The sequence below is a fragment of the Amphiura filiformis genome, chromosome 12, assembly GCF_039555335.1.
Source record: "Amphiura filiformis chromosome 12, Afil_fr2py, whole genome shotgun sequence".
NCBI classification, from domain to species: domain Eukaryota; kingdom Metazoa; phylum Echinodermata; class Ophiuroidea; order Amphilepidida; family Amphiuridae; genus Amphiura; species Amphiura filiformis.
In genome coordinates, this window is record NC_092639.1 from 16,809,897 (window position 1) to 16,837,604 (window position 27,708).

General features: G+C 36.7%; 3 protein-coding genes across 3 annotated transcripts in view; all 3 read right to left on the reverse strand.

Moving 5' to 3' along the window:
* Positions 1-1,746: 1,746 nt before the first annotated feature.
* LOC140166667 (cell adhesion molecule 3-like) lies at positions 1,747-2,873 on the reverse strand. The gene has a single exon (XM_072190165.1). The coding sequence runs from the start codon at positions 2,842-2,844 to the stop codon at positions 1,747-1,749; it is 1,098 nt and encodes a 365-aa protein (XP_072046266.1). The 5' UTR covers positions 2,845-2,873.
* Positions 2,874-5,739: 2,866 nt separating this feature from the next.
* The window catches only part of LOC140165875 (alcohol dehydrogenase [acceptor]-like), a 67,458-nt gene continuing 45,489 nt past the window's right edge, over positions 5,740-27,708 (reverse strand). Inside the window, exons 12-15 of the mRNA XM_072189215.1 lie at positions 9,337-9,529; positions 8,834-8,886; positions 7,170-7,337; positions 5,740-6,189 (exon numbers count right to left, since the gene is read on the reverse strand). Of these exons, the coding sequence (XP_072045316.1) occupies positions 6,051-6,189; positions 7,170-7,337; positions 8,834-8,886; positions 9,337-9,529 (553 nt within the window). The 3' untranslated portion in view covers positions 5,740-6,050. The remainder of the gene's footprint in view (positions 6,190-7,169; positions 7,338-8,833; positions 8,887-9,336; positions 9,530-27,708) is intronic.
* LOC140165500 (alcohol dehydrogenase [acceptor]-like) lies at positions 10,204-27,465 on the reverse strand. The gene is made up of 11 exons (XM_072188791.1): positions 27,245-27,465; positions 24,422-24,487; positions 21,164-21,309; positions 20,140-20,243; positions 18,370-18,416; positions 17,240-17,365; positions 15,966-16,082; positions 14,278-14,370; positions 13,048-13,249; positions 12,056-12,111; positions 10,204-10,302 (listed from the first exon to the last, which is right to left on the reverse strand). The coding sequence occupies exons 1-11, from the start codon at positions 27,443-27,445 to the stop codon at positions 10,204-10,206; spliced, it is 1,257 nt and encodes a 418-aa protein (XP_072044892.1). The 5' UTR covers positions 27,446-27,465.

The window sequence follows — 27,708 nt, forward strand, 5'->3', positions numbered from 1 at the left end:
CACCGGGCCTTGCCAGTAACCTATTCACACGTTCATATTCTTAAGGTTAGCAATTATTTTAAACTGTTGCGATTTAGTAGTTCACAGCACCTTGCGAATTGTAGTGAGCTTTGGCAAAAATTGCATTGATCATTTTATAGCGAGTGTGTAGAAGAATTTAAATATCACAGATATACTTTTGCAGGTCCTGTGGTTCTTGAGTTATGTTGAGGGCTGAAACAACAACACTTTGGAAAAACGTACATACTGAACACATAAACAATAATAAATCAAGCAAGTTTTAAAAGTATATGATTTGTAGAATGAACTTTTGCAAAACATCAAAGTGTTATTTTTAATAATAAACTAATTAAGATAATGAAAATCGGGGTTTTTTTTTCGTTTTTTGTTTGTTTGGTTGGTTGTTGAATAAATACTGATTCCAACGCATTTTATAGATTTGTAATACAATAGCCCGTTTTAAATATTGGCCATTATTTAAGGGGGTTAGTTACTTTTTTTAGATGTTTATTACTTTTGATCGTTACACCATGTTAATATTCGAGGTACATCATTACTCAACTTTGAGGGATGCACTGTACCTAACGAAGATGAGGAGGTTTGCATCCGTCTAAAACGTCCATGATGATGACTATAACATGAGTTGACATAGCAAACTTTTTAACGAAATGTAAATTACAGTTGAACTGTTTTAGGTCCCCCATCTATAGCATCTGAACTCATATGCGGATAGCGTTGTCTTAAATCTTGTATTTTGGACACCAGTTTAAATGTCTAATTCTGCATAGAAATGACGTTCGACATTTGGAAGGTCTAATTCCGCATAGGTATTTCCAGAAGTACTGGTAGCATGCGGAGATGTTGGTTGACGATTCACTTGATGTGTTGGATTTGATGGAGTCATTGACCTTGTCTCAGAATGCATTGAACTGTAATCTGGATCATACGGATGATCACTTCCCATTGTTTCACTACGAGGTTCCCCTCTAGGTGCATTAATTTCAGGAATTTGATTAATTACGTAATCGCTCTCTGCTGGTTGCTCAGATGGCGTCGTTCTTAACTCAGTATCGCCAATTCGCGTTGGCGCTCGTGAAATCTCATGACTTCTTTCAGTACTGATTTTCCGACGTTTCCAAACCACAGCAACCGAAATAGCAATAACAAGAAGCAAGATTACTCCTCCAGTAGATGATGCAATGGGTATAATTAAGGAGGTAGAGGGGCACAGTGTCTTCGACCCTATATCTTCATGGCAGGAATCGCCATGGTAGGTTAAATCCACAGCCACGATTAGCCATTTGGTTCAAACCTTTAAAGCTCTTTTAAACTAATAATTAGTCGAGGGACATAACTAAGGCTACTCACAATAGCCGGGTAATCGATCTTGGTTGTGCGTGATTAAGCTTGTATACCCCATTGAGGTCAATGGTCATCGACTTTTATACTGCCTACAGTGAGTGCAGCTGTACTACACGCTGCACGCTGTAGTCCATAACAGGACCAACGCAATATAAAATGGTCAAATTTTGAGTTCAAAGCGCACGGCCAATTTTCAAAGCGCATTCTAGCGACTATCATATCTGTTCAACACGTATTTCCAAGTTTATGAGACCAAATCTGGTTTCTTGAGAAAAAAATCATGACGGGAGATATTCATCATTTTCTAACCCGGTATCAGAAGATTTTCGTCTGATATCAAAATCGTGCATAGCAATTCACGTGTATCGATCCCGTGTACTCATTTTAGTGTCCCTTCTGCACCAAATAATTATTAGCCAGGCGGTGTCGGTGTGAGGGGGTGGTTTTTGCTTCAACATATTTCATAACAGACACAGTAATGCCCTGTTGATTACTCAGACTAGATGCTGTTTCAACATAACACGTCACTAAGTCATTGTTATTGTCCAGCTGGATGGAGAATAAATGTAATTCTGAAGACCCATCTGACATATCTATGATTTGAAATCCTGATGGCAAATTATTATCGGATAAAAGTTGTCCATTGTAGAGCCAGTCTATTTTTGATATGTATGGCAAGCCCGATCCTACACAGGTAAATATAACGTCGGAGTGTTCTACAACAGGATCAGCTGAGCTCGAGATTGATACAGATGGGTTGACGAGTAAAGGAGTAATACTACAGAATCCGTCTTGACGTAGAGCCTGTCCTTTTGCAACACAAGTAAATGGAATACCATTATCGTTACCTGTGATTGTATATGTAAACGTATTGATCGTAGAAGTAGTAGAAGACAATGCGTTAGAAGGATTCCCTTTATTCCACGTCAAGTCAGGTGATGGACTTCCTCCAGCAATTTCACAGATCAATGTTACTATTGCAGAATCTGTGGTTAGTGATACTGGATTTGGAGAAAAGCTGCATCTTGGATTAGATTCGTCTGGTGGGATAAGTATAGTAAGGTTAGCCCAAGTTCCTACGGGAGACGATGTGGATGGGCCGGATTGGTAACCGCATGCATATGGTCCTTCATCAGCAACTTGTACACTAGCAATTCTTAGAATAAGATTATGAACAAGGGTACCACCTGTAAATTCAGTTGAATAAGCAGTACTGTAATCACCATGACCATCGTCGTGATGATCAATTATTGGACCTGTCTGTTCTGCAGGAATTATAGTATGCGCAACATCACTTGGATTATTCTCAGTTAGCCACACCAATGTAAAACCTCTTGCATCGCCTATTTGACATTGAAATTCAACATCGCCGTTCACGAAGACGGACATGGGGGTTGGTGAAACAATAGCAGAGATAGCAGAAGCTGAAGTCAAATGTAGAATTATCAATACTAATCCTGAAAATGTCCCTGAGACCTTCATTTTGACAATAACGTACACATGAATATAAGACAATTATATCCACTCCTGATCGATGTATTTCGATTGTGTATTGCTGCAAAGTGTTTTAATACTATATAGTATTGAAATCATAATTAATATTTGCACAGTTGCAGAACTATTTCCGTGTATGCCTATATTGGTAATATCGGTAAGTAAATAACATGTATTCCATGCTAACTGATTTTTGTGACGCTTGACTGATTTTTCTTTTAAAACTTTTCCACAAAATTTTGCACTTGTCATCGATTTCAATTTCAGTACCCTTGTTTTTGCCTTCTTGTTCTTTAGTCCTAAGTGGCATACTATTTCTACTGATTTTGTATAGTAGAATATTGCTTTAAATAATCGATCATTTAAGTATCCAAACCTGAGAGTGCAAGACTCATCGTAAGGCTCGCTGCATACTTTTTTGTCGACGAGAATATTCGCTGCAATATACCTTATTCTAACAAAATTATTTGATATCAGAATGACATTCTTCGTATTCAGAATGCAATTCGATATGTCTGATGTGCTCTAATGTCCCAAAATAAATACTGTCCAAACGTTCATACCCCAGCCCTTGAGGGATCTAAAATGAGCGTTTATTGCATTTCGACAGTATTTTTTGTGGGACATAAGAGCACCTCAGATTATCGAATGCATTCTGAAATACAACATGTCTTTCTGATATCAAATAATTACATTTTGAAAATCACAATATAATACAAATTTTATGACAAATTATAAAAATTTGATATTTTTCAAATTTTTGATATATAACAGTCCTCGAAGTAAATTATATAAATCTAATGATATATTCTTAAAGTGTATGTAGCAGGGAGGAAAAGCCGACGGTCAATTGAAAATTTTGACCTCTCATATTGAAGATATGGATTTTTTTTCCCCAAAAGGCCTAATTTTTTTTTTTGTGTTTTGGGAAAAAAAATCCATATCTTCAATACGAAAGGTCAAAATTTTCAATTGATCGTCGGCTTTTCATCCCACCTACATACACTTTAAGTATAAATCATCAGATTTATAAAGTTTACTTCAAGTACTGTTAAATATCAAAATATCAATTTTTAATGATTTGCCATAAAATGTGTATTACATTGCGAATTTCAAAAATCAAAATTATTTGATATCAGAATGACATTCTTCGTATTCAGAATGCAATTCGATATTTCTGATGTGCTCTAATGTCCCAAAATAAATACTGTCCAAACGTTCATACCCCACCCCTTAATATCACGAGCATAACATAACATAAAACACATGTACATGAAAAATATATTTAAACCTAAACTAAGCGTTTCCTTCGAATGTTTCTGTAGCATGTACCAAATGAATAACACTGTATAAATAGGAAGATAAGACTCTTGGAGGTCTCGGTTTTACAGGAATAACAATATTAAAATTAATAAGTCTGATGAGAAGTACAATGACACCATGTGGATACACCGTTACAAATATAACAGGTAAAAGAATACACTATTCTCTATACAATATGCATTTTAAGAAAGAAGCATTCTAAAATAAATTTTATACAAAGTTTCTTGTCATTTGATTGGCCAATTACTATTGATTATTTATGCTATTTTTAGCGGGCAGCTGGAAAAAGACTATTGCACTCCGCGCCCGCGCAATAGTCATTTTTCATTGCTCGGACGCGGAGCTACCAAAGCAACGCTGACAGACGCGTATAGCGCGAGGTTTCCAACTCCACTCGCCAATAATAGGTACGGGTGTTGCTTCTAAAATTAATATACTTTTAGATATATTTTGATTTATTTTGTTTTCCTGGTGATTTATAAGAAATAAATGGAAAACAGGGAACTTATATATGAGTTATATAAAACAATATTGAATGTTTATATTCCGTCAATGGAAAGAATATTTCCATTCGGTGAAATATGAACTGTTCCATTCAACTCGGCAAAGCGTCGTTCAATGGAACAGTCCATATTTCACCAGGAAATACTCTTACCATTCAACTCATAAGCATTCAATATTTGTATATTATATTTAGGATTTCAGGGTGACATCATATTGTTGCACTAAGTGTGTTTTACCATGTTTACGAACAGGAAGACTGATTAGATTACCATAATATGGCAGTTAACTCTCTATGGTCCCTGTTGAGATTATCAATGATAATTGTTGTAAAAAAAAAAGTACGAGTAATAGGCCAACGGGTTAAAGTAACTAAATGAAACGGGAACGAAACTAAGAATGAAACAAACTAATCAGGAAATGTAAGAAAAAGGAAGCTAAAATAATGAGAACAGAATTAAATAAAAAACATGGAAACGGGAAATCACAAGCAGCAAATAAACAAAGAAGCTAAAGGGAAATGTAAGAAAGAACATAATTATTTAGAAAATAATGGGAACGAGGTTAAATAAATAAATAACATGGAAACGGAAAATCACAAGCTAAAGCAAAAGAAACTAAAAAAGAAAGTGTAAGAAGAGACAGGTTTAGAAAAATAAAATGTACCTTTTCAATGATTCTACCTGTTCAGTAATTATTCCTGTTATGGTGAACGCTCCCATCTAGCGTGGACCCGCGCGAAGCGCGGGTATCCCGCTAGTAATAATAATGCAGCTACTTTTAACTTCTGTCTTTATAATATAGTCACGTTACATCTCACTATGGACCACAATGGAAGTTTGAGTCGTAGTAGGTTTTGTCCATGCAATTGAATTTAGCGATCGTCAATGACATGACTGAGTGATGCAAGTTTTAAGCTTACTCAAAGTCAAACGATATGGCATGGTCGGATTTTGGAAATGTTTGCATTTTTGTCAATTTTTCATTGAAAAATTGGAGGGTCATTATGAGAGGGGAGGTTTTTTTTTTTTTAAAGATTTTTTACATACGTTTACACGGTTAACCGACTGGATTGTGGTCCGCTTAAACGGTTAGACAAATAACCGTTAATTTACACCCCTAGTTGCAGAGTATGAGTTTTTGTACCCAAATCTTCAAAGGTCATTCAATGAATGTACAAATGTATTGGGGTTTAAGAACTGTGCCCCTGATAGATGAGCATGTTGTGGATCCTAGTATCTACATCTTGTAAATGTTCATGTATTTGCCCGTTGCCATTCATCTGGACGTAAAGACTTGATAAAATATGCGGCTCTTTCACCTATCACGATACAAAGTACATTTTTGTATTCCTCTTGGTCTGTTTTGATCTATTCATCTAGATGAGAAGACTTGATAAAATCTGCGCCTCTTTCGCCAATCATGATACAAGGTGCATTGGGGTTGCCAGAAAGAGCATGTGGCATAATCGACGCATCGATTACACGAAGGCCTTTGATACCACGGACTCTGGAAGAATTCACGACAATATTAGATTTACTCATGCGCATCTTTTAAGGATACTTAAAATAACGATGACATCATATAAATCGCTACAGTATCATGGTACATTAAGGTTAGCAACTATTTATAACTGTTACGATTTAGTAGTTCACAGCATCTTGCGAATGGTAGTGAGCTTTGGCAAAAATTGCATTGATCATTTCATAGCGAGCGTGTAGAAGAATTCAAATATCACAGATATACTTTTGTAGGTCCTGTGGTTCTTGAGCATGTTGAGTTATGTTGTAAAGAGGGCTGAAGCAACAACACTTTTGTAAATCGTACATAACTCAAAAACAATAGATCAAGCAAGTTTTCAAAGTATACGATTTGTAGAATGAACTTTTCCAAAACATTAAAGTGTTATTTTTCAATAATATATTGATTTAGATAATAAAAATCGATATTTTGGATGCTTCGACCAACAAAGGATCGCGTCGCGAGACCTTAATGCGGAGGAAACGAGATTAATAACCCCAACTCCCTTTCTAGTCTTTTTGGCGAATGGATAAGAAAGAAGAAAGGAAGGAAGGGAGGGAGGAAGGAAGGATGGATGGAAGGAAGGAAGGAAGGAAGGAAGGAAGGAAGGGAGGAAATGAGGGAGGGAGGAAGGAAGGAAGGAAGAAGATGAAAAGAAAAGTTATTTGCTTTGGTCCGGTTAAGAACCATGAACCTCTTGGGTGCGGAGGACAATACCGCGGATAGCACGCCATGAATGTGATCCTCGCCAAGGCAGCATGTTCATATGTAGATCAAGGCCCGGATGATTGTGCAAGAGCATCACGTACCCTGCTTGTGCTTGCAGTGGGTTTGTGCTGTATGGTTTTGTATGGCCTAGTAATTATGTAGTCTAGTAGTAGTGATGACTTATGCAAGTACAGTAAAATATTATGCGTTAAAACATCTATCAAAAAGTAAACGATAATATATAAACAGCTTTACCATACCTCAGCTTTGGATCGACTACGGCTGTTTCGTCACAAATGCCACCCATTTTACAAGTTCCCGAAGGATGGTAAAAAGTACCGGCAATGTTACGAATGTATTTCTCCAAATTCTCGTCAGAAAATGCATCGCCAGATGTTCCTGGCATTTTTATATCCATTATCTTCGCCCTGCAGATATAAGCAATATTCATTAACATATAATGGTAAATCGAACCCTAAATGTTGTCATTTTCTTTCTGTTTGAATGTACATACAGGGTGTAACAATAAAATTTATACAATTGCATTTTGATTTCTCAGGAAAAAACTAAAAGAGTTATGGCACAAATGTTATATGCAACACAATCAGTAATATCTTGGCTAAAAGAAGACGTTTAGTTGGTTTCTTTACTAGCTTGGGTTCAAAAGTTATGTCCGATTAATTAAAACGTCCAGAAAACGTGTTGGGCCACTTTTGCCATGTTTGCGCACATCAAGTTTGTACCGCGTAGATATGCTTATCGTGCATTAAACATCAAAGAACTGACACAAAAGAATTATAAGTCGTGTTTCTTCATATAATTAACATGAACTTAATGATAATATGATCTTTCTTTAAAATCTATAAATGAAGTCATGAAATTTCTTTCAAATTATTTTATAAATAAAGTAATTTCTCATATCCCTGAGATATCGTTGGTAAAACTGAGAACAGTTTTTGCATCCATAAGTACAAAACAATAGGATTTTGAAATTAAGTTCAGCTTGGCTTCTAGCTTTTCTGGAGCGACCACTATTGCCAGCATTTCTGTTAACAAATTCCACACGTAATTTTATGCCTTGGTGGAAGACATGAGTTTGGAAAATGAGCTATAAACAATCTTATGGTTTCTGCTTGACTCCATGTGCTACCGAATGTCACAATCATAAAAATACGCTCTTCCAACGTGAATTTGGGTTGAAGTTGTTGAGCTGCAGCCACGATTTCTAGTAAATGAGGTTGTTATGTCAGTGATTAGTTGTGACTTTCAAAAATTCAAGGAGATATTCTATTATGTTATCATTTCTACCACTTCGAATACCCCATTGTTTAAAACTACCTATCATAAGAGGATTAAGAGCATCGTCCATGGTTCCAACTCTATTCAGTCACTTTTGTAACAGTTTAGACAAAAGTGGCCCAAGCGGTTTTAAGACTAGGTTACATAATTGGCCATATCTTTACTTTTATACCGTCGTTTTAATTGAAACAAAGCTTAGCTGGTGGCTAAAGAAATTATCTTGATAGACATATAAATATCAAACCACAACATAAGCGGCATACTTGTGTCATTCTATTTTCAAAATTGTACAAATTTTATTGTTACACCCTGTATCACGGCCATTTTTGGCACGTTTTCAATCCACTTCTTGAAAACATTTCTTCCATTGGCGAACGCTTATGCTCTTTCAAAATATATTAGTTCATGTGTGATGTCAGTCACTGTATCATTTAGAACAGGCACACTCAATTAATTAATTAATTAATTAATTAATTAGTTAATTAATTAATTAATTAATGAAATTTTATTTATTTATTTATTTATTTATTTATTTATTTATTTATTTATTTATTTATTTATTTATTTATTTATTTATTTATTGCATTTAACTTATTTCCGTTTACAAAATGTACTTTTCCCTTACCCAAAACGCTGCATAACACTGGTTTCTGTAAATCGCTTTACAAAACGCAGGCCCTACAAAAGATAGGTAAAAACATCAACAGAAATATGAAATATTAACGAATTATAACATTTAAACGATCAACAAATACGGAAATTTTACCAACTTTAATTTTAAACATTTGTCGTAAGATTTGCTCAAACCGACGCCCTAAATTGTTTTCAAAATAAGATACACTGTGAAAATGAGAGGCCAAGGTGCTGCAATGGAAACACAATCAAACATTTTAAATAAAGAGAAGGCAAGATCCCGAGGTGAAAATAACGGTAAATCAAACGTTACTGAATCGTAACGTAAGCTAGTATAAAAGCAGCAATTTCTTTATCAATATTTACCTCCTTATTTTAGCTCAAAATGCAAAGGGAATCTTTCTGTCAGTGAAAAATGTTAATTTATCATTTTGTGAAATGACATAAATCAAAATAATGTTAGAAATGTAGCATTCGTCTATAAGAGATATGTACCTCAGCCATAACTTTGACGTCGTGTGGATCCTCGAAGTAATGCGGGTCAATGATTGGTGGTTCCCTGGGATCCTTGCTGGCTAATGTAATATCGCCTACACTTTTTGGATGCAATACCATCGGTGTGAACATGAAGCCTTTACGAGACATAACATCTTCATGGTTTACGTCGTATCCAAAGCATGGATAGAGACTGAATGGTCATTCGGATACAAATGTGAAATATAAACAAACAGAAATAAATTTGATCGGGCAACAGACTTAAGACAAAAAATAATAAAAACAAAAAAATAATGTACGAGTGTTCTGGCACACTTCGGCCCGTGTGAATCATTTCTGCAATCCAATTACCTTCAATTATGTGAAATCGTATAACATTTAGAAATGGGTGGTGACATAGCACAGAGTCTGTACTTCAGTTTTAATACGGCCCAAATTTGAATTATTGTGCGAACTATTTCTTATTTTTTCTGCATTGTAGATTGCTCAGTGAAAAATTTGGTAGGGATGGTCCTCGGCAAAATTAAGTATTTTTTGTCGAGGTATAAGCAGTTGTTACTTTTGATTTAAATGCAATGGGCTATTCCAATTAAAATCCACACTACCCCTGTGGAAGATTTTGGAAATATCTTTCACAGCGGGAATATGTTTTCAAATGTAATTGGTAAGGGTTAATCACTTTGTAACCCATACTTCCCCAATATTATGGCTTTACCAATATCTTCCACAACTGGAGTGAGTATTTCAAATAGAAGTTGTTGATTCTATTATATTCTGTTCAAAACTCATACTCCCTCTGTGGAAGACTTTAGCTAAATCTTCCACAGGGGTAGTGTAGATTTTAAATGGAATAGCCCAACATACCACTTACTCTTTGTTGATGCCGAGTACTTTGGGTTCATCAGGACCTATTGCATAATACATCGGGAACATTGTCATTTGGAGTTCAGGCCATTCGACGTCTTCCTGTTTGACATGAACAATTTATACACTGTTACAAATATTTTACTCAACTTGAGTAAAAATGTCACAACTCAACCAATTGAGTAGAAAATTACTCAAATTGAGTAACTAATACTCAACATTGAGTTCATATTAATAAATAATACCCTCAATGTTGAGTACTTTTTATCAATATGAGCTCAATGTTGAGTATTATTTCCTCAACTTCAGTAATTTTTACCTAATATGTTGAGTTGTGACCTTTTACTCAAGTTGAGTAAACTAATTTTAAGGCTATTTTAAGAGTGTGCAATAATTGAGAATTCCATCGATTCAAAGATTTTGATAGTCCTGGTGTAAAATAAGCTCTAGTGTAGAGGCAAAACTAAAATAAGCCAATGATTAAAACATGACACTATTTTCCTAAAATTATTTAATCCATAAAACGTGGAACGAAAAATATATAAACCCGTACAGTTTGCCACTATTTTGTGAAAGCTGGCACTTTTTAATTGTCTTTTCGACTTCGACATTGTCTAATGCAATATTGAATCTCTCTCAAGTATTTAATGATGCGAAATAGACTATTATATAACAGAGTGATCAAAAGTTTGTTCTGGCCATAATGGGTTTCAATTTTTAGTGCTCAAAGCAACTTCTGTGCGTGACTATGCCAGTATGGAATAGGGTGTAATGTATACGAACTTGTCAACAAGTAAAAGGTCCATTTTAAATGTTAGGAACCCAGCAAACACAAAACGTTTTCGACATCATTCGCAAAGGGTTATAAAAGGTTGTCAGAAAACGTTTAAATGTCGGGTTATATAAAGGGTATATTGAGAGTATAAAACGTTTTCATAACCTTAAAAAACATTTTTTGATAATCTACTGCTCAGCAAACAAAAATGTTTTACAGAAAACGTTTAAAATGTCGGGTTATATAAAGGGTATTAAAACGTTTTTATAACATTCCAAAAACATTCTTGAAAACTTGATACAAAACATTCTAAACAGAATGTTATTTTGGGGGTTGAAAAATATTTTGCGAAAAATGTTTGCCCAAAATATTTTCAATAACGTTTTAAAAACGTTTTCCTAACCTTTATATATCCCGACATTTAAATGTTATTAAGGGGGTACTACACCCCTCGATAAATTTGTGTCTATTTTTGCATGTTTCTCAAAATCTAATAACAGTCAGTGGTAACAAAAGTTATGTATATTATAGGGGCAAGGAATCCAATTACTATACTGGAATTTCAGTGACCCGAGACAAGCGGTTTGTTATTTATGATAAAAAAAGAGGTACCGCTACAATGTACCTTGTTTCCTATCATATATACTGAACCGCTTGTCTTGAGTCACTGAAATTTCAGTGTAGTAATTGGTTTCCTTGCCCCGATAATATACATAACTTTTGTTACCAGTGTGTTATTATTTTTTGAGAAAAATGCAAAAATAGTCCCAAATTTACCACAGGAGTGAAGTACCCCCTTAAGGTTTTGAATAAAACATTTTAAGAACATTTCTGTGTTTGCTGGGTTCAAATATTTTACCATAATGTTATTTTTACAATGTTACATTTTTTGAAAACATTTAAAAATATTGTTGTAGTGTTTTTTCATAGAAAACGTTTTAAAACGTTATCATGACTTTTATATAACCCGACATTTTAATGTTATTAAAACGTTTTTACCTAACCAAAAGCCAAAATATAACTTATTTAAAACGTTTTTAAAACGTTTTTGTGTTTGCTGGGAACTGCACAATACCTTACCTCTAAGCCTGACTTGATGAATCCAAACGATTCTATGCCATTGTTCGTCCAGAGTCCTTTGAAGAAAAACAAAATTACAATTAAGTTTGGATGACGAAAAGTGCAGAAGACGACCCCCCCCCTCCCCACTCCTAATTCTATAACAAATGATATGGCAGATTCATCAGGTTTTCATTTGGAAAAGTCCACACTTAGCCTTCTTAAATCGAAGTCTGATTACGCCACTCAAATCTACTCCAGGAATATCAATCAATATGACGGCCATACAAAGACATCTTCACCAAGATGCATACCGTAAAAATTCGATAGTTAGCATATGTGCTTACTATCGAGCGCTTTTGAAAACATGAAATTGTACCAAAGTCCGGCGCCTTACCAACTGAGCCAATAGGGTTGAGACACACATTTGCAGGTTTACTTGTTCGTATATAACTAAGTGTATCGACGATTTGCTCAAAACCCTTTACACTTTGGTGGATGGGGCTCTTCATGTTTGCATATTTTAAAGGCCTTCGATCGAGTTTTTACGGTATATGATTTTCGACATTGTGACAGAGAAGACAGATATGAACAGTCCGGTCCGACTGCCTGATCAGGAAGTACTGCCGAATCAGGCAGCATGTTGCCGATTTAGGCAACACAGGCTTTGGTAACCCTTCCGAATTCGACAGACTAAGGACTAAATTGTCCATGGTGATTTTATAAAAGATCGGGGGACATTTTACTTTGACACACATGAGCTACATGTAAGTTGACAATTTTTCACCGGGCGAAAAAAAATTCCACCGGGAGAAAAATAATTTAAATAAAAAAACAATTTAAATATGCAAATTAACTTTATTTTAACTAAAATTGATGAAAAAATACTACTAATTGTACATTCATTGATAATTTTATATATTTTACCTACTTCTTTACTCTAAACCAAGAAATAACGGTATATCAAAAGATGCTCTATTTGAAATAGAGCATTGCATTGTGGGATACCATACTGCCTGACTCGGCAACATACTGTCTGATTCGGCAGTACTTCCTGATCAGGCAGTCGGACCGGACTGATGAATAGAATTCAAATATACATACTGTTTTATCCAATTTATATTGTTCCTGATATTTCGGGTCCATAATATCGTTAAGAGACATCACGCCACTTTCTTCATTTATACTACCTTTTAATTGACATAGCAGATGATCCTGTTGATGAAGTAATGACGGAGTTGCGACATATGATATATTTCATACAGATTGGAAGTATTAGCTGCATCATTGTAGGTGTTATTATCAACCCGGGGCAGTCACTGAAAATGGGTGACGAGAATGTGCGGCAAGATTGACCCGCTTTCAACTCCGTCTCTCCCAACATCCCAAATTATGTTCCTGTTTTATTTTGTATCTTTAACAGAATGTTATTTTGTTTCTTTTCAAACAGAATGTTATTTTGTTTCTTTTCATTTGAAAGTGTGCAAAACTTTGTATTTTCTGCACCGCTGCCACCATGAAGAAATTAATAGACGGACGAATATTGATTTGTGTAGCAAAATCATTTATTATATTTCTACTACGATAGCCTCACGGCACGTTGGTTTATTGGCTGAGTGAGTGATTAGGTCCTGATTGGGTATGAGTACGCGCGGTGAATGAATCCCTTAGATTCATATCACAACACTATGGGCCCAAAATAATTGTAAGAGGTCCATTTAACTCAACTTTACTCAACTTTAAGAATTTACGTAGTCAATCGTAACTTAAGTTGAATGGTAAGTTCCATTTCACTAAACATACTTTATACGAACTGTACCCTTCGTAAGTAATAGGGGTTAATATAGGGACCCTTCGTAAAGTTACGTCTAGTAAAAAGGTATTCCTAACTTACGAACAGTTACTTGAGTTTAAAAGGGTTAAAAGTTATGATATCGGTTTTAGGGATTCTGATCCAATGAACCACATTTTTGGCGTCAAATCTCTCACCGAAAGACCCCTAATTTTGAATCGCTGTCCGCACACTTTCGAAACTCGGGTGCCCCCTGCCCCCTCGAATCCATGATTATCAATTGAGGAGCTCAATAACCGCACATAGGCCTATGTACTATTTCTAATACATTATGTTCAGAATATTCTTTCTTATTCGAGCAATAGTCGAGGTCCAATGCCCTTGAACTTTTCCCCAAACTTGTTTGGAATAACATGCATACATCATTCAAAGTGCTGCCGGGTACACGTACCTGAAGATTCTTACCAACAGGCAAATCAGCAATACATTCTATGCCGAGACTCTCAAGATGTGATCTAGGACCTATTCCAGACAACATCAGAATCTGCAAGATTGATGACATTGTTTTAAATCAAATAGATTTCTTTATGTCTTTACTATTCATATTATTATTGTTATTTATCGCGTTGCTTCCAGAGTTAAATACTGTTCATTGATGTTGTAAACCATACGCTTGTATTATTCTGGTATAAGGCAAAAAAGTGTATGTTTGGCCTCACTTCATGCACTTGGTTTGGAAAAAAAAGGTCGGTCGGTCGAATAGGAAATACGAAAGTGCAAAATAAATATCAGTATTATTCACAACCAATTTTTGTTTTAATAACATCTTTTAATGCAGGGGGGACAAAAACAGCAAATGTAGGCATAAGAAGTAGGCATAAGTTCGATAAAGTTAGATAGCCAAAAATTATCCGAGTTCCAAGGCCGACAGAAGTGCAAAACCTGCAAAAACAACAAGGATCAATGGGAATATAAAGGTGCACTAGAACAAGTGATGAAAATCACTGTGCATATAAACAGACACGATAAATCAAACAATCAGTGTAGGCACAAAAACAGACAAAGTTCGATGGCCAAAAATCGCCAATTCCAGAGCCCACAAAAGTGTCAGGAAAACAGTACAAAAGTACACTGGAAGTGATGAAAATCACTGTACACATAGCAGACAAACAAAACCAAACAGAAAAAAACAACGCGACGTTTCGAGCCGTCAGCCCCCGAGCGTCAGCCGTCTAGTGCACCTTTATATTCCCATTGATCCTTGTTGTTTTTGCAGGTTTAGCACTTCTGTCGGCCTTGGAACTCGGATAATTTTTGGCTATCTAACTTTGCCTACTTCTTATGCCTACATTTGCTATTTTTGTCCCCCCCCCCTGTATACTGTCCAGTCTATATTCTACTTGTTTCCCCACATCAAGTTGGTGTACCTTGCTCTTTTTTTCTTTTCTGTTGTTTATATTCAAGGTATCCTCTTGTATCATTTATTGATCATTGATGCGTTTTGTGTCCTCGTCCGTTGGATTCACCATTACCCACTTGATCTTTTAATTGTTTTTTTTTAAAGGAGAGATATCATTTTGGCCAATTTTATAGTTTGAAACATTGCACATGAATAGTCTGGTGAATTCAGGAGACGGGCTTTGAATAGTAAACCAGCCAAAACTCGCCATCCAAATTGCACCAGACTATGTCAGACATGCAGTCGACTAATGCTAAAAGGCAAGTTTGTAAGGGATATTTTACATAAAGTTGTTCATTTAAGGTCGAAATAATACACAAAATACCACATTTTCACTATGAAAATGGGAAGAATTAGTTTAAAAAAAGGGCAGTTGATTTTTAAACTTGTTTGGTCAGCCGAATGAGGCCAAACATGCACTTTTTTGCCTGGGGCACTGCTGATCAACCCCACCTCCAGCTTTAATCTTCTTTGGCTCTCGTCCAGTTTATAGTTTTTCGTTGCTCGCGTCGTTGCATGCATAGCCCTGCATAGTTGATGACTTTTGTCTACCAACTTGTCCTGGGCGTAAGTCCAGTCTTTGTTTTTCATTACTTTCTTTGTTTGTCTGTTTTGCTGAATAAAGATTGATGATATATATATAGGATGGCACGCTTTTGAAAGTCAATAGATTACCATACCTGAGGTGAGTTTACTGTTCCTCCGCACAAAGCGACTTCTTTGGAAACACGAACCGATTCAGTCTTGTCTCCTATCATATATTCCACACCAACTGCTTTATTGTCTTCAATAAGAATCTTTTCAGAAACAAGATAAAATTACGCAGTAATAAAAGTGTTGTGACGATAATTCATTTGCGTAATTGAATATTCATCTTTGTGCCTTAAGCCATGATACCCGTTCATCAAGTGAACGTAGTATTAACCGTGCGTTAATTGAACGCCGTAGGGCGAGATATTGTCCGTGCTTTGATAAATAATGCTTCACTCCTTGTTGACTCTCCAATCCGTACGAACGTAACCAGGCTCGTCTCCTGATGTTTAGTTTAGATTGGCCAACAATGTAAATGCTTTTTTTTTTTACTCTGAAGCCTTTAAAAATGTTTGCTGGTCAAGAATGAATCTTCTAACTCCAGAGAAATGTAAGGTAATTCCCTTCACCTTCACCTAAAGACTAAAATAATTAAGCTCGACGTTATGCTGTTGCGATAAACGTCGCGAAAAAGAACAAAAGCCCAAACTAGACTAATCTATAATGAGCGAAAATTGCAACCGAGAACCGATTTTAGTGGTTCTGTATTGAGCGGTTCTTTAGTACCAGGGTGGAATGACAAACCCGACGGCGTTACAACAACCATGACAAATTACATTATAGACGCGGTTAGTACTTCACATATTATAGAGATTGCGATTTCCAAACGTAGCATCGAACGTACGTGAAATCTATTCAAAGTCCCGTCACAGGAGAGTGGTTATGAATAGATTTCACGTAGGTTCGATGCGTACGTTTGGAAATCGCTCTCTACTCTTTTCCCACGTTTACCTTAACGTAGGTCCAACATGTACCTCCAACATTAATTTTAAAATATTGATAATATGTATAATTAGAGTACTTTAGTCAATTCTTGAGTTATCCAATTGCAATAATCTTACATGCTGTATCAAAATTATTGTTCTCAACCCGGTTTGGTGTGTTTTGAAATGCCTACATCTTCCAAACGCTAATTCACTAGGATCCACAACATGCTCATCTATCAGGGGCACAGTTCTTAAACCCCATTACATTTGTACATTCATTGAATGGCCTTTGAAAATTTGGGTACAAAAACTCATACTCTGCAATTTGAGGTCAAATTCTGCACTATGATTATGTAATTGAGGTTATTGGACTATGCCATTGAGATGAGGCTATTGTGGTCCATAGTGATTGGATCATATGCTTGAAACACACCAACCTTGGTGACAAGTGCATTGGTAGTAACAGTGAGGTTGTTTCGATCCATGACTGGATGCAAGAATGCCCGGGCGGTACTATTCCGTTCGCCATCAAATATTGTTGCAGGGCAATCACCAAATCCAATCTGTGGAATATTATTTTACAACACATGGTCATTCCCTGATACTTAATTCGTTCACAAAAGGGCTGTACTATAAAATAGATTAAATGTAGGCATTCAATTTACATAGCGCCTTCAGATCATTCATTATATATATCAAAGTGCTTTACTTTCATTGGCTGTCAATAATACCGGCGCACAGTGTGATATCTCCAAATTGCTGCCCGTGAGTGGAGTCTAAAACAAGAAGATAGATAGTTGTATATCACCCGCGTACAAAAAAAGCAAGTAAAATACTTGCTTAGTGAAGGAAAACAACCGCATTTACTTGCTTTGGGTCCATTTTATACAAATGAAAAATACTTGCTTTTGAGTTCTTTTTTAAAGTCCTTGCACGTGGGTTCGAACCCGCTCTGAACATGCTGAACCTTGTGACCACGGACCATTGACCATGGACCATGAGTGGAACTGCATCCTGACCAATTTCTCACCGTGCTCTACACAGTACATGTAACCATGGTAATTTTTTTTTTATTATTACCATGGTGACTGGTTCGACTCTACAAATTACCAGCCTGACATTTTGGACCTTTGACAATGATCGAGAGTAACTGTTGTACCCATCAGATACAGTAAAATAATTGGAACCAGCAGCCAATAGCTGCATCTTTTAGCTTCCTCATTTGTTGAAATTGTTCAAAAAATAAAGATATGGCGATCCAAAAACCCAAGGAAGATGCCAATTTAAAAGTTGCAGTTTGCTCCATTACGCGCCCTATTGATTTGCACGCAAAGCGTTCATGAACAAGAGAACCATCACCGTGCTTCCATTGATTAATACGTTAAAACTGGCGTCGTGCTTTCATTGATTAGAACACAAAAGTGCACCTTTTGATTTCATTTCTTTATTAGGTTTTAGACCACCGTTTCTGTAATTCTCAACCAATAATAGAAAAAAAAATAATTGAAAGGTCCCGATTCCCTTCGACATTCATTTCCCTCGTTAAAAAGCATGTTATTTCTCTTACACAGTTTCCATCGTTGATATCAATTTCCGGATAACCAAGTTCTATACCTGAAGAAGAAGTAAAGGTTAAAGCGGTTAGATAACTTAAGGGGGTACTACACCCCCTGGCCAATTTATGCCTATTTTTGCATTTTTCTCAAAAATTATAGCACATTGGTGACAAGTAAGCAGTGTTGCCAAAACTTTTCAGCGTCAAGGCGCGGCGCATTGACTCACCAGGCCGCGGTAAAAGATTCTCAAGTAGCCCAATTTTTTAAGCTTCCAAAAAAGCGCCCAATACCCGATATTTGGGCGGATTTGCCCAAATTTAAAACGCAAACCACCCAATTGGGCGGAAAAACACTTGACTTTTAAACTTCCGGTACTCATTTCATTTCATTTCATATCATTTCATTTCATTTCATTCTCACTTGGAAGTTACTAACCGATCAATATTAATGGTCCCAAAACGCATTGTAATTGCAATTTGAGGCTTTAGAGGCTCAAAACCTTTATAAATCGGCTACATTGAAAGAAAAATACATAAAATTAGTGCCGCGGCCTGACACTGTCAAAAGTAGCCCAATTTTAGGCAAGTAGCGGCATGCTTTTTTGAGTAGCGGCAAGTGATCGCCAAGTAGCCCAATTGTGCGCCTAAGGCGCGGCGTTGGCATCACTGCAAGTAAGATATGTATATTATAGGGGCAAGGACTACAACTACTGAACTAAATATTCAGCAACTCAAAGTAAGTAGTTATTGATTTATTGATCAAATATTGGTTTTTCCTCAATTTTGACTGTAACCTCACAACTGTTGTCTGTGCTAAAATAAAATTTACAGTGCAGTAGTTGTAGTCCTTGCCCCTATAATATACATATCTTACTTGTCCCTAATGCGCTATAATTTTTAAGAAAAATGCAAAAAATAGGCACAATTTTGGGCAGCGGTGCAGTACCCCCTTAAGTGCATTATATCTTTTGTATATCTGTTCATATGTTTCCAATAATTTCACATGTGGTTAATATTGGTCAAATAACAAGACAACCACATAAATTTACATTACATTTTGAGCCACCTTATGTTCAGGGTGAAACTTAGTGGTCACTATGGGCGTGGGGTTTGGGGGTATTGGGGGTGTGTGTGTATGTGATGGTGTGTGTTCGGAAAAGCTTGTGAACACGTTATCTTAAGAACCGTAAGAGCTATGATGATGAAACTTCTGCAGATCGGAACAGATTATCTGGAGATCCGTATGGGGTACAGTGACGTAACTTGGTGGGGAGTAGCGTGGCCAGAGGATCTCGACCTGATTAGATTTTTGGCGCAAAACATGCTAAATCGCAAGGTCGTTTTGGGGTCATTCGGGGTCATCCGGGGTCAAACCGCCATAGATTGTTGCAGGTTCATGAAATTTGGTGGAAACGACCACCGTAGCAAGACAAAAAATGTCAGCGTCATTTTGGTGTCATTCGGGGTAAAATCATCATAGATTTTTGCATGTTCATTTCCTGGGGTTCATTTACTCCTGCTACCAATAGTAATCGCGAAAGCAGGCAAGACTCATGGTTCGAGATCCGCCTTAGCTTTACTTGTTAATGTAAATTGTGCCATATAGCGGCGGCTGGTTTTAGCTGCGACAGAGGCAGCGGCTATTTTCCGCAGCGTTTCCGCTGCAGTAGACCGTCGATAAAGCGCAGAGAACGCAGCGGACGATCAACATTTACTACAAATAACCAAAAACAGTCAACTCGGCCTTAATATTACGCCAGTATTTTAATTATTCGTAGTTACCAGCTTTGATGACTTCTTTGGACAGTAGCGTTCTATAACTAGAGTGATCCGACACAGTTAACGGTCCTCCAACGCCGTGGAACTTTGGATCCGTGTATTTCTGGCTACATGTTATCATAATAAAATAAAAACGATCGAATTATATCACATTTATGTCTGTCAGAATTAGTCGCAAGGCAAACTTTAAAAACCCGGGAAAACAGACACATCATTTATCGGTATGACATTTTCGTTATTGGTGATGTCCTATCTAAGCTACTACGGTATGGGTTCCCTGTACTATATATGTCAGAATTAGTCCCGATGCACCATCTACATGCTTTCTGTGTTATAGATGAAGTGGATTGGCGATGATCGGGATGATTTGTACTACTATGTGTTGAATTAACGTAGACACAATGATAGTATACTGCGCCAATGAAGTATCCTTACACTTTGAAAAATAATCACAATTTCAACACTGAACAATATTGGGGTAAAATTGTTTTTTTAATAGATGCACTATCTAATCTTGCACATTATGACACCACATTGAATCCAATGTGACCTCAAGAAGTCAAGTTACAAACAATTGAATAGACGAAGGTCCAGTTTTAAAAGTGACAAACTGGCCTATACAAGGCGCAAAAAAGATTCCAACAAGCGCAACAAATAGACAACGCAGTTTCTTCAATGAAGCGTTATTTAAAGCAGTTTTTATTTCAGTTTTTACTTCTCTGTACTTTTCATAACTTTCATTTTATTTGTCAGATCTTTTGTTTCAGTGTTCCTTTTGTTTTAAATTAAAGCCAAACGCATAAATTAGCCATTCACCACTCTCAAACCAGATTTGTGGTCTGTGGAGTTTTGAATAGGCCAGTTTGTCACTTTTGAAACTGGACCTTCGTCTAATTAAATGCTTGTAACTTTACTTCTTGAAGTCACATTGGATTCAATGTGGTGTCATAATGTGCAGGATGTGCAGTGCATCTATTACAAAATTTATTGGCGCAGTATATTTTGTGAGATTATACGATATACTCACCATGTGTTATTTTCGCTTTTGATGAAGTAAGGCAGCACATCTTTCCAGCCCCACCCATCACATCCTAGCCTCTCCCACGAGTCATAGTCAGCAGAATGCCCACGAACATACGCCATGTAATTTATACTGCTCGTACCACCAAGTATCTATTGAAGTTTGTTAAATTTACACAAACAAAAATTACTATTTATAACGCATCAGAAAATTGAAAACTAATTAGCCATGTTAGCTCCCTGATTATCTATTAACGATGAAAATGTGAAGAAAATATTAATTTCCAGCTGTATAGACCACTTGACATCATTGTTTATCAACAAAGGCGAGGGACTGGTCTATCGATATGCTTGAACGAACCGCTACATTGTTCAATGGCTTTTTTCTACTGTATGAAATGTGGTTGGAATTTAACATGCACGTGCCCTGAGCAAACTACGATGCGTACGCACACTGCAGGGCAAAGAACAATGGAAATTGCCATAATGGCAATTTCGCGAAGTTTTCGCAGCGTCTTCCGATGCAGAAGATGTCGATGGAGCGTACAAAGCTGATTATTTGAGTCGGCCGGCCGGTAGCCAGAATTTTTTCGTGGGGGTGGGGTGGGGGGGTGTAGATTTTCAAATGCAGACCTTTTCAAGAGAAATCTTCATTCTGGCCAAAAGTAGATCTTTATCCCCTTTGCAATTGATTTTTGGATCCTATTTTTTAATATATATATTTCACAGAAAGTTCATGATTTGGGGTATACTTATAAAATATCAACTGAAATTATGTCAATGAGCTTTTTTTGTGGGTATCTATTGAACAATAATATAAAAATAAGATGCTAGAATCTCGAAAATTTAGTTTCTTGCCAATTTTGTGTTAAAATCATAATGATTTGCCTAAAAATACGTCGTATCTGTAAGAATAATATCCCACCACCGAGGAAATGCCTTTAGAGTTTGGATTAAGAAACAAAAAACCGTCATAAATGCATGCGGAGAAAACAACTGAAAATCGATGGCACTTTGGACACATTTCAGAGAGAGAGGTAACACGACGCGGAGCAGAGCGCGTGACTTCATTCGAATCTGCGAGTTTCTCATCTACGCTTACGCTTAAATATCTATGAGTGTGTATCCATGTAGCGCCCTCTATATATTTTGATCTATTTTTCCGGGCGAACAGGTATCATACCTCGTACCCAGAATTCCGTGGGCGTGTGTAATTTGGTAATCAGTAATTCAGGATGGTAATGAGAAAAATATGATCTATCATATGATTAGTCTTGATTCAAGCCTGTATCCACCAGGGGCCACATGCTGTATGTTACGCGTGTATTAGTAACAGCCAACAACGGTGATCGATTCTATATAGCGATGGGCATGCTCAAAATACGCTCGGCTTCGCCTCGCCGATCGCGGTTTGTACAATGTAAAACCATGAAGAAAAAATTGACAGTGCCAATAGCTGTGAGTGCTCGCTTGGCTTGCCAATGGTGCTAAATATAAATGATAAGTGCAGAAATTAGCTGGCCATAGTATATTGAGACGGGGCGTCTTGAACAAGACTATCATATCGTCGGTCGCAACACATAGTGGCGTAGAGTGATTTTCCAAATTTTCCGTTTCACATAGTGGCGTATAGGTTTTAAGCTAGCTATTTTCCAATAATAGTTATTCCTTGTTAACTATTAAAGATACAGTTTAATAGTTTGAACCTTAAACTTCAATTTCAAATGGAATCGGGCCACTGAGAGATAACAGTGGAGGAGTATCGACTCCGTTACTAGCAGCATATCACTCAATAAAAATTCCCTTTAAAAGGGAAGGCCAGCGTCAATGCAGAAGAGGTCTTGTAAATAGTTTGGGTCACCGTGAAAGGCATTTTTAGATCACGCTTACATCCATGTTACATGACAGTTCACCAAACCATCAATGGTGAGAACATGCACACTGAAACAGCAAAACACATTAACTCCTATAACTCCTGTCAACTCTTTAATTCATTACTCCAAATTGTTCTGTATTTTTGTCTTTACTGCTTTTTACCCATGCTTATTATAAAAATCAAGAAATACACTGCAGTTGTTAGTTAATTCGCTATATGTTAACTCAACTTACATGCACATTTTATTTTAAAATAATTTTATATTATTTCGCAATGTATAGTTTACTATAAAGTAGATAGTGGCAAGCACATGATAAAGGACTGATCATTCACTACAATCTTCACTTTTAAACTGTATTTTTTGAATGTGTTGATTGTTAGTCCGAAACTCCTGCAAAGCTATGGACATGGCATCTTACCTACTCCATTCTGTAGTCTGCATTGTGTGTTTTCTCAGTCTTCACTCATTTTGTTGAATGTAATTTTATGAATTAAATAACAAGATAGAAATTGGCCTCACTTTAGTTATGTGTCATTTTACAGTATTTATCATTTATAAAGTAAGACAATAATTTATGTATTTTCTATAAGTGCATGTCAAAATATGGGATATATTGTTCAATATTATAGCTAGCCCTAAAAACTTTATTTTCAATCGGATTTTTCCGTTGAAAAGACAAAACTGATGTTAAAGATAGCAATAATATCATCAATAACATTTTGAGTCAATTTTATCCATAAAACGATACAGGATAGGATAGATAATTACTTTGACTTCAATGTGGTCCATATAATGAAGATTTTGATTCCACAACATTATTAGATCTGTTATCAACATATCAATTATGCACTTACAGGCAACCAAACATCATGCTATGCTCCACTGATATGACCTCGTGATCATTCCCCCGCTTTGACCATGTCATTTTTTTGATATGCTGATTGCTGAACAAGTTTATGTTTATATGTGTAGGCCTAACCTATGATAACTTTTTAAGTCATAATTAATTCAAACATAACTTTGGCAATACTCAATCGTTTTCGTTCGTTGAAACGGCAAAACATACTTTCTTTTCCTTGCAAATCGAATTAGCAGACATCAAAAACATTTCCACCACGAGAAGTAAAAAAAATAATTCATACCAATACGAAAACTGTTTGCTCGGAGACGTATTTTGTCCTTCACGTACGCCACTATGTGTTGCGACCGACGATATGATACCATCAAGTCATCAACACTGAGACAAATCGGGGGATGATGCTGTCGATCGCGTTACGGACCTTTAATTTGACACAATGGAGCTCCCTCCATTTTATGATTTACAATGTCTTCAATTCTACAAGACAAAGTTTTAAAAAATGTTGATTTCTTTAATCAATTTTACTTACCTTTCCACGAGGCCATGCAATTGTCTCGTCTGTGTATGCTTGCGCTGCGTGCTTCTGGGGAACAGTCTGAAAGTGAGTAAGTTATGACCGATATTTGAAGAGCTTATTTCCAAACAGTGTTAAGTTCACAAACACATGTTTCTGGTTTACCTGTGCGACATTGCAATGGATGTATCATTACAAAGCAAACAGTGGATGGATGCATAGTAACAATGCTGTGTGAAGCTTTTGATTCCCAAATGAGAACAATAGTCTGCATATTGTTAACCAGCATTGTTGTGGTAAATAATGGCTTGTTGATGCTACAACTCATTGTTGCTAAATGTCAAACTTGTCAAAGTAATTGTGATTGTATCACACAAGTAAAATGAGAAACATGTGGTTGTGGACTTAACACGGTTTGGAAATAAGCTCTTCATTTACTAAATAGGCCCCCTACATGTCGCAACACAAAGTTTATGGCATGTACTATGAGGTATGTGATCCAGTTACACAGAGGTCGGTATAAACAAGAGCCGAACTACTGTACATGTTCATGTAACCGCCTGAACTCATTTGCATAGGTTTGGAGGTGGGCTGATCGTATTCCGATTCGTCGAATACCTAATTTGCATAGGTTTGGAGGTTTCCATATTTGGGTTTACCTGATTAATTATTAATGACCCGGACGTTGTTTACATCATGACGTCATTAGAGCTGGTCACTTCGTCAAACATCCGACGAACGAACGTTTGCAGTTTTCTTTTTATTACTGTTATATCGTGAAATACCATATAGCTGACGTGTTAGTCCAATATGATAGGAAAATATTATAACCGATGACCCCATGTTCACATTGGCTAAAGAAACTGTATTTTCGCTGGAAAGGGGCCGGGACGAGTCGGCCATTTTGTTTGCAAAAGGCATGTTCTTCTCCCGCGTTACCCAGAAGTGGCAGCACCAGAACAAATGACGTCATTTCTGGATTTCAACCGGAACGGTTACGTTCACTGCCGTGCATCAGTATAGGCATCATCGTATCTAGGTTTTACTAAAGTAAAACATCTTTGTCCAGTTACCACCAGGGAGTTATGTAACCACTTCGCTGGCGAATAGGTCGTCCAAGCAACAGTTTGCATTTTCAGACAGCCAAAAATTAAATTAATTGACATGACTACTAAAACATGCAAATTACAAAATGAAGACCTGAGCGCAAGAAGACCGTAAGTCCACTGGGCCCCTCAACATGTATACACTAAAGTTGCGTATAGTTTCATATAGTTTGGTAATGTTTTATACATGTTCAGGGGCCAAAACAAATCTTTCACAACCTTTCATGATGTTTTCACCCTGGAACATGTATTAAACATTATAAAACCCTAAGAAACTATACGTTACTTTAGTGCATTGTAAACTTATTGTCCATTTTCCTATACTAGCTACACAGTGTGTCTGTAATTGACGCGTGACCTCAGCACACGGCTCTGTGTTGAAGGTATAGGAAACTTTTTTTAGAACGTCGTCCTGATGTTATTTTTAATTCAATGTCTTAGAAACTCAGATCATCATTTGCAGAAATTTGTTGTGATTACTAATATCTTTTCAAAAAATAAAATAGAGCATGTTTTCAACGTAGTTGTAGGGTTTATATGACATGTTGTGCAAATCTATCACTCAAGAATCTGTGTACTAATTGAATGGGGATTTCATGCCTTCCACGGCCTGAAACTTTCTCTGACTTTGCAACAGCGCCACAAGCGAACCATGAATTCGATTCCTTAGAAACTCACATGTCAATCATCGTCATTTTTTTCTCTATCATGAGTCCAAAAAGCAATTCTATTGGTCAATGTCTTCAACGTAGTCGCCCTGTTTGTATGAGTGACAGTTTTTCCTCAGTTAGTGGCCCTCCCAGCCAAACTCAACCAAGTCAGCAGACCAATGCATGACCAGTTATTGATTTATTGACGTCATAATTGGCCAGTGCCTTTGTGATAGGCAAACAGTTATTGATTGGCCTAGATCAGTGTTGAGCAAAGAGTTTTTAACCAGGATTAGGGTGATAAAAGGTCGAATTTTATTTTACACAGGGATAAGTTTATGATGGTATACATGTTGAGGGGCCAAGAGGACTTACGGTCTTCTTGCGCTCAGGTCTTCAAATGCAATGGCGACTGAGTTGCGCATTGTGTGGTTGGTGTAGTTAAGGGTGGTGCTATGAGATTGTCATGAATTCCCGATAACTCCACAAATTCTTAATCCACTATAGTATTGCAGGCTGCAATATATTTCATGAAAATGTTTGTTCTACCTGTTTTTCTTTCTTTAGGGTGTTAAGTGTTCAAAAAGAAAGGTTGCCTGTTAAAAAAAGTGACAACCTAATTTCTTGAATTCTTAATTTGACACCCTAAAGAAACAAAATGAAGTGGAATTTTGCTTGTTAACGTTAAGGTCCTACAGCAACTACGGCAAACACAAACACACACACCCCGACCCCTACACAATCTACAACTCGCTCAACAACTCAGCTAGCACTACTTTTGGGCTCTGTTGCTTTTATATATTTTATTTTTAATTTTATTTTAATTTAATGTTTTATTTTTTTAAATATACTATCCAGAGAGTTTGCGAAAGCGCTTCGGTTGAACGCCTCGCGCTATACGCGCTCGCTAATTCCGTGAGGGTCACAGACTGCGGCTAGAACTCAGCTTGACCAAACACGACAGGTCATAACTTACTCCTAATAGACAGTCATCGATTTTAAAAGAGGAAAACTAATGCTCATTGTACATACTCTAGAGGAAAAATTAGACTCCCTGCCCTGTTTCACAAACTTTTACACACCTTAAAACTCCAATCTATGTCAGTTTGCCACAGAGTTCCTACCATAGCAGGTATAGATATATTAGGACAATCCTCATCAGATGACCCTGCTTCTAACAGAAGAACAGTAGAATTGGAATCTTCTGACAACCGAGAAGCAACTACACATCCTGCGCTTCCTGCACCAATCACAATATAGTCATATACATGTATAGCCGACATTTTGAGTTTAGGCCTACGTGTGTTTTGGATACAATTGAGCTGCGTTGAAAGGTCAACTCAAAAGTGCAAATAAACCATAGATCATTAAAGGAAATCTCCGGCAATCACAACATTATGCCTTATATGTAAGAAAAATAATTATCAAGTACGAATCACATGGTTTAATTTAAAATAAAACATAAAAACGAATAAAAACATTCGTCTCTCAACACGCGATATTCAAAATTCTCGAGCACCGAAATTGTCGAGTGCAATGACGTCCC

Coding starts and splice junctions, on each gene's coding strand:
- LOC140166667 (XM_072190165.1), bottom strand. CDS start 2,844: ATGAAGGTCTCAGGGACATTTTCAGGATTAGTATTGATAATTCTACAT.
- LOC140165500 (XM_072188791.1), bottom strand. CDS start 27,445: ATGTCGGCTATACATGTATATGACTATATTGTGATTGGTGCAGGAAGC. Junction 24,488..27,244: donor ACATAGATTGGAGTTTTAAG/GTGTGTAAAAGT, acceptor ACTCACTTTCAG/ACTGTTCCCCAGAAGCACGC. Junction 16,083..17,239: donor CCAATGCACTTGTCACCAAG/GTTGGTGTGTTT, acceptor GTTTCTGAAAAG/ATTCTTATTGAAGACAATAA.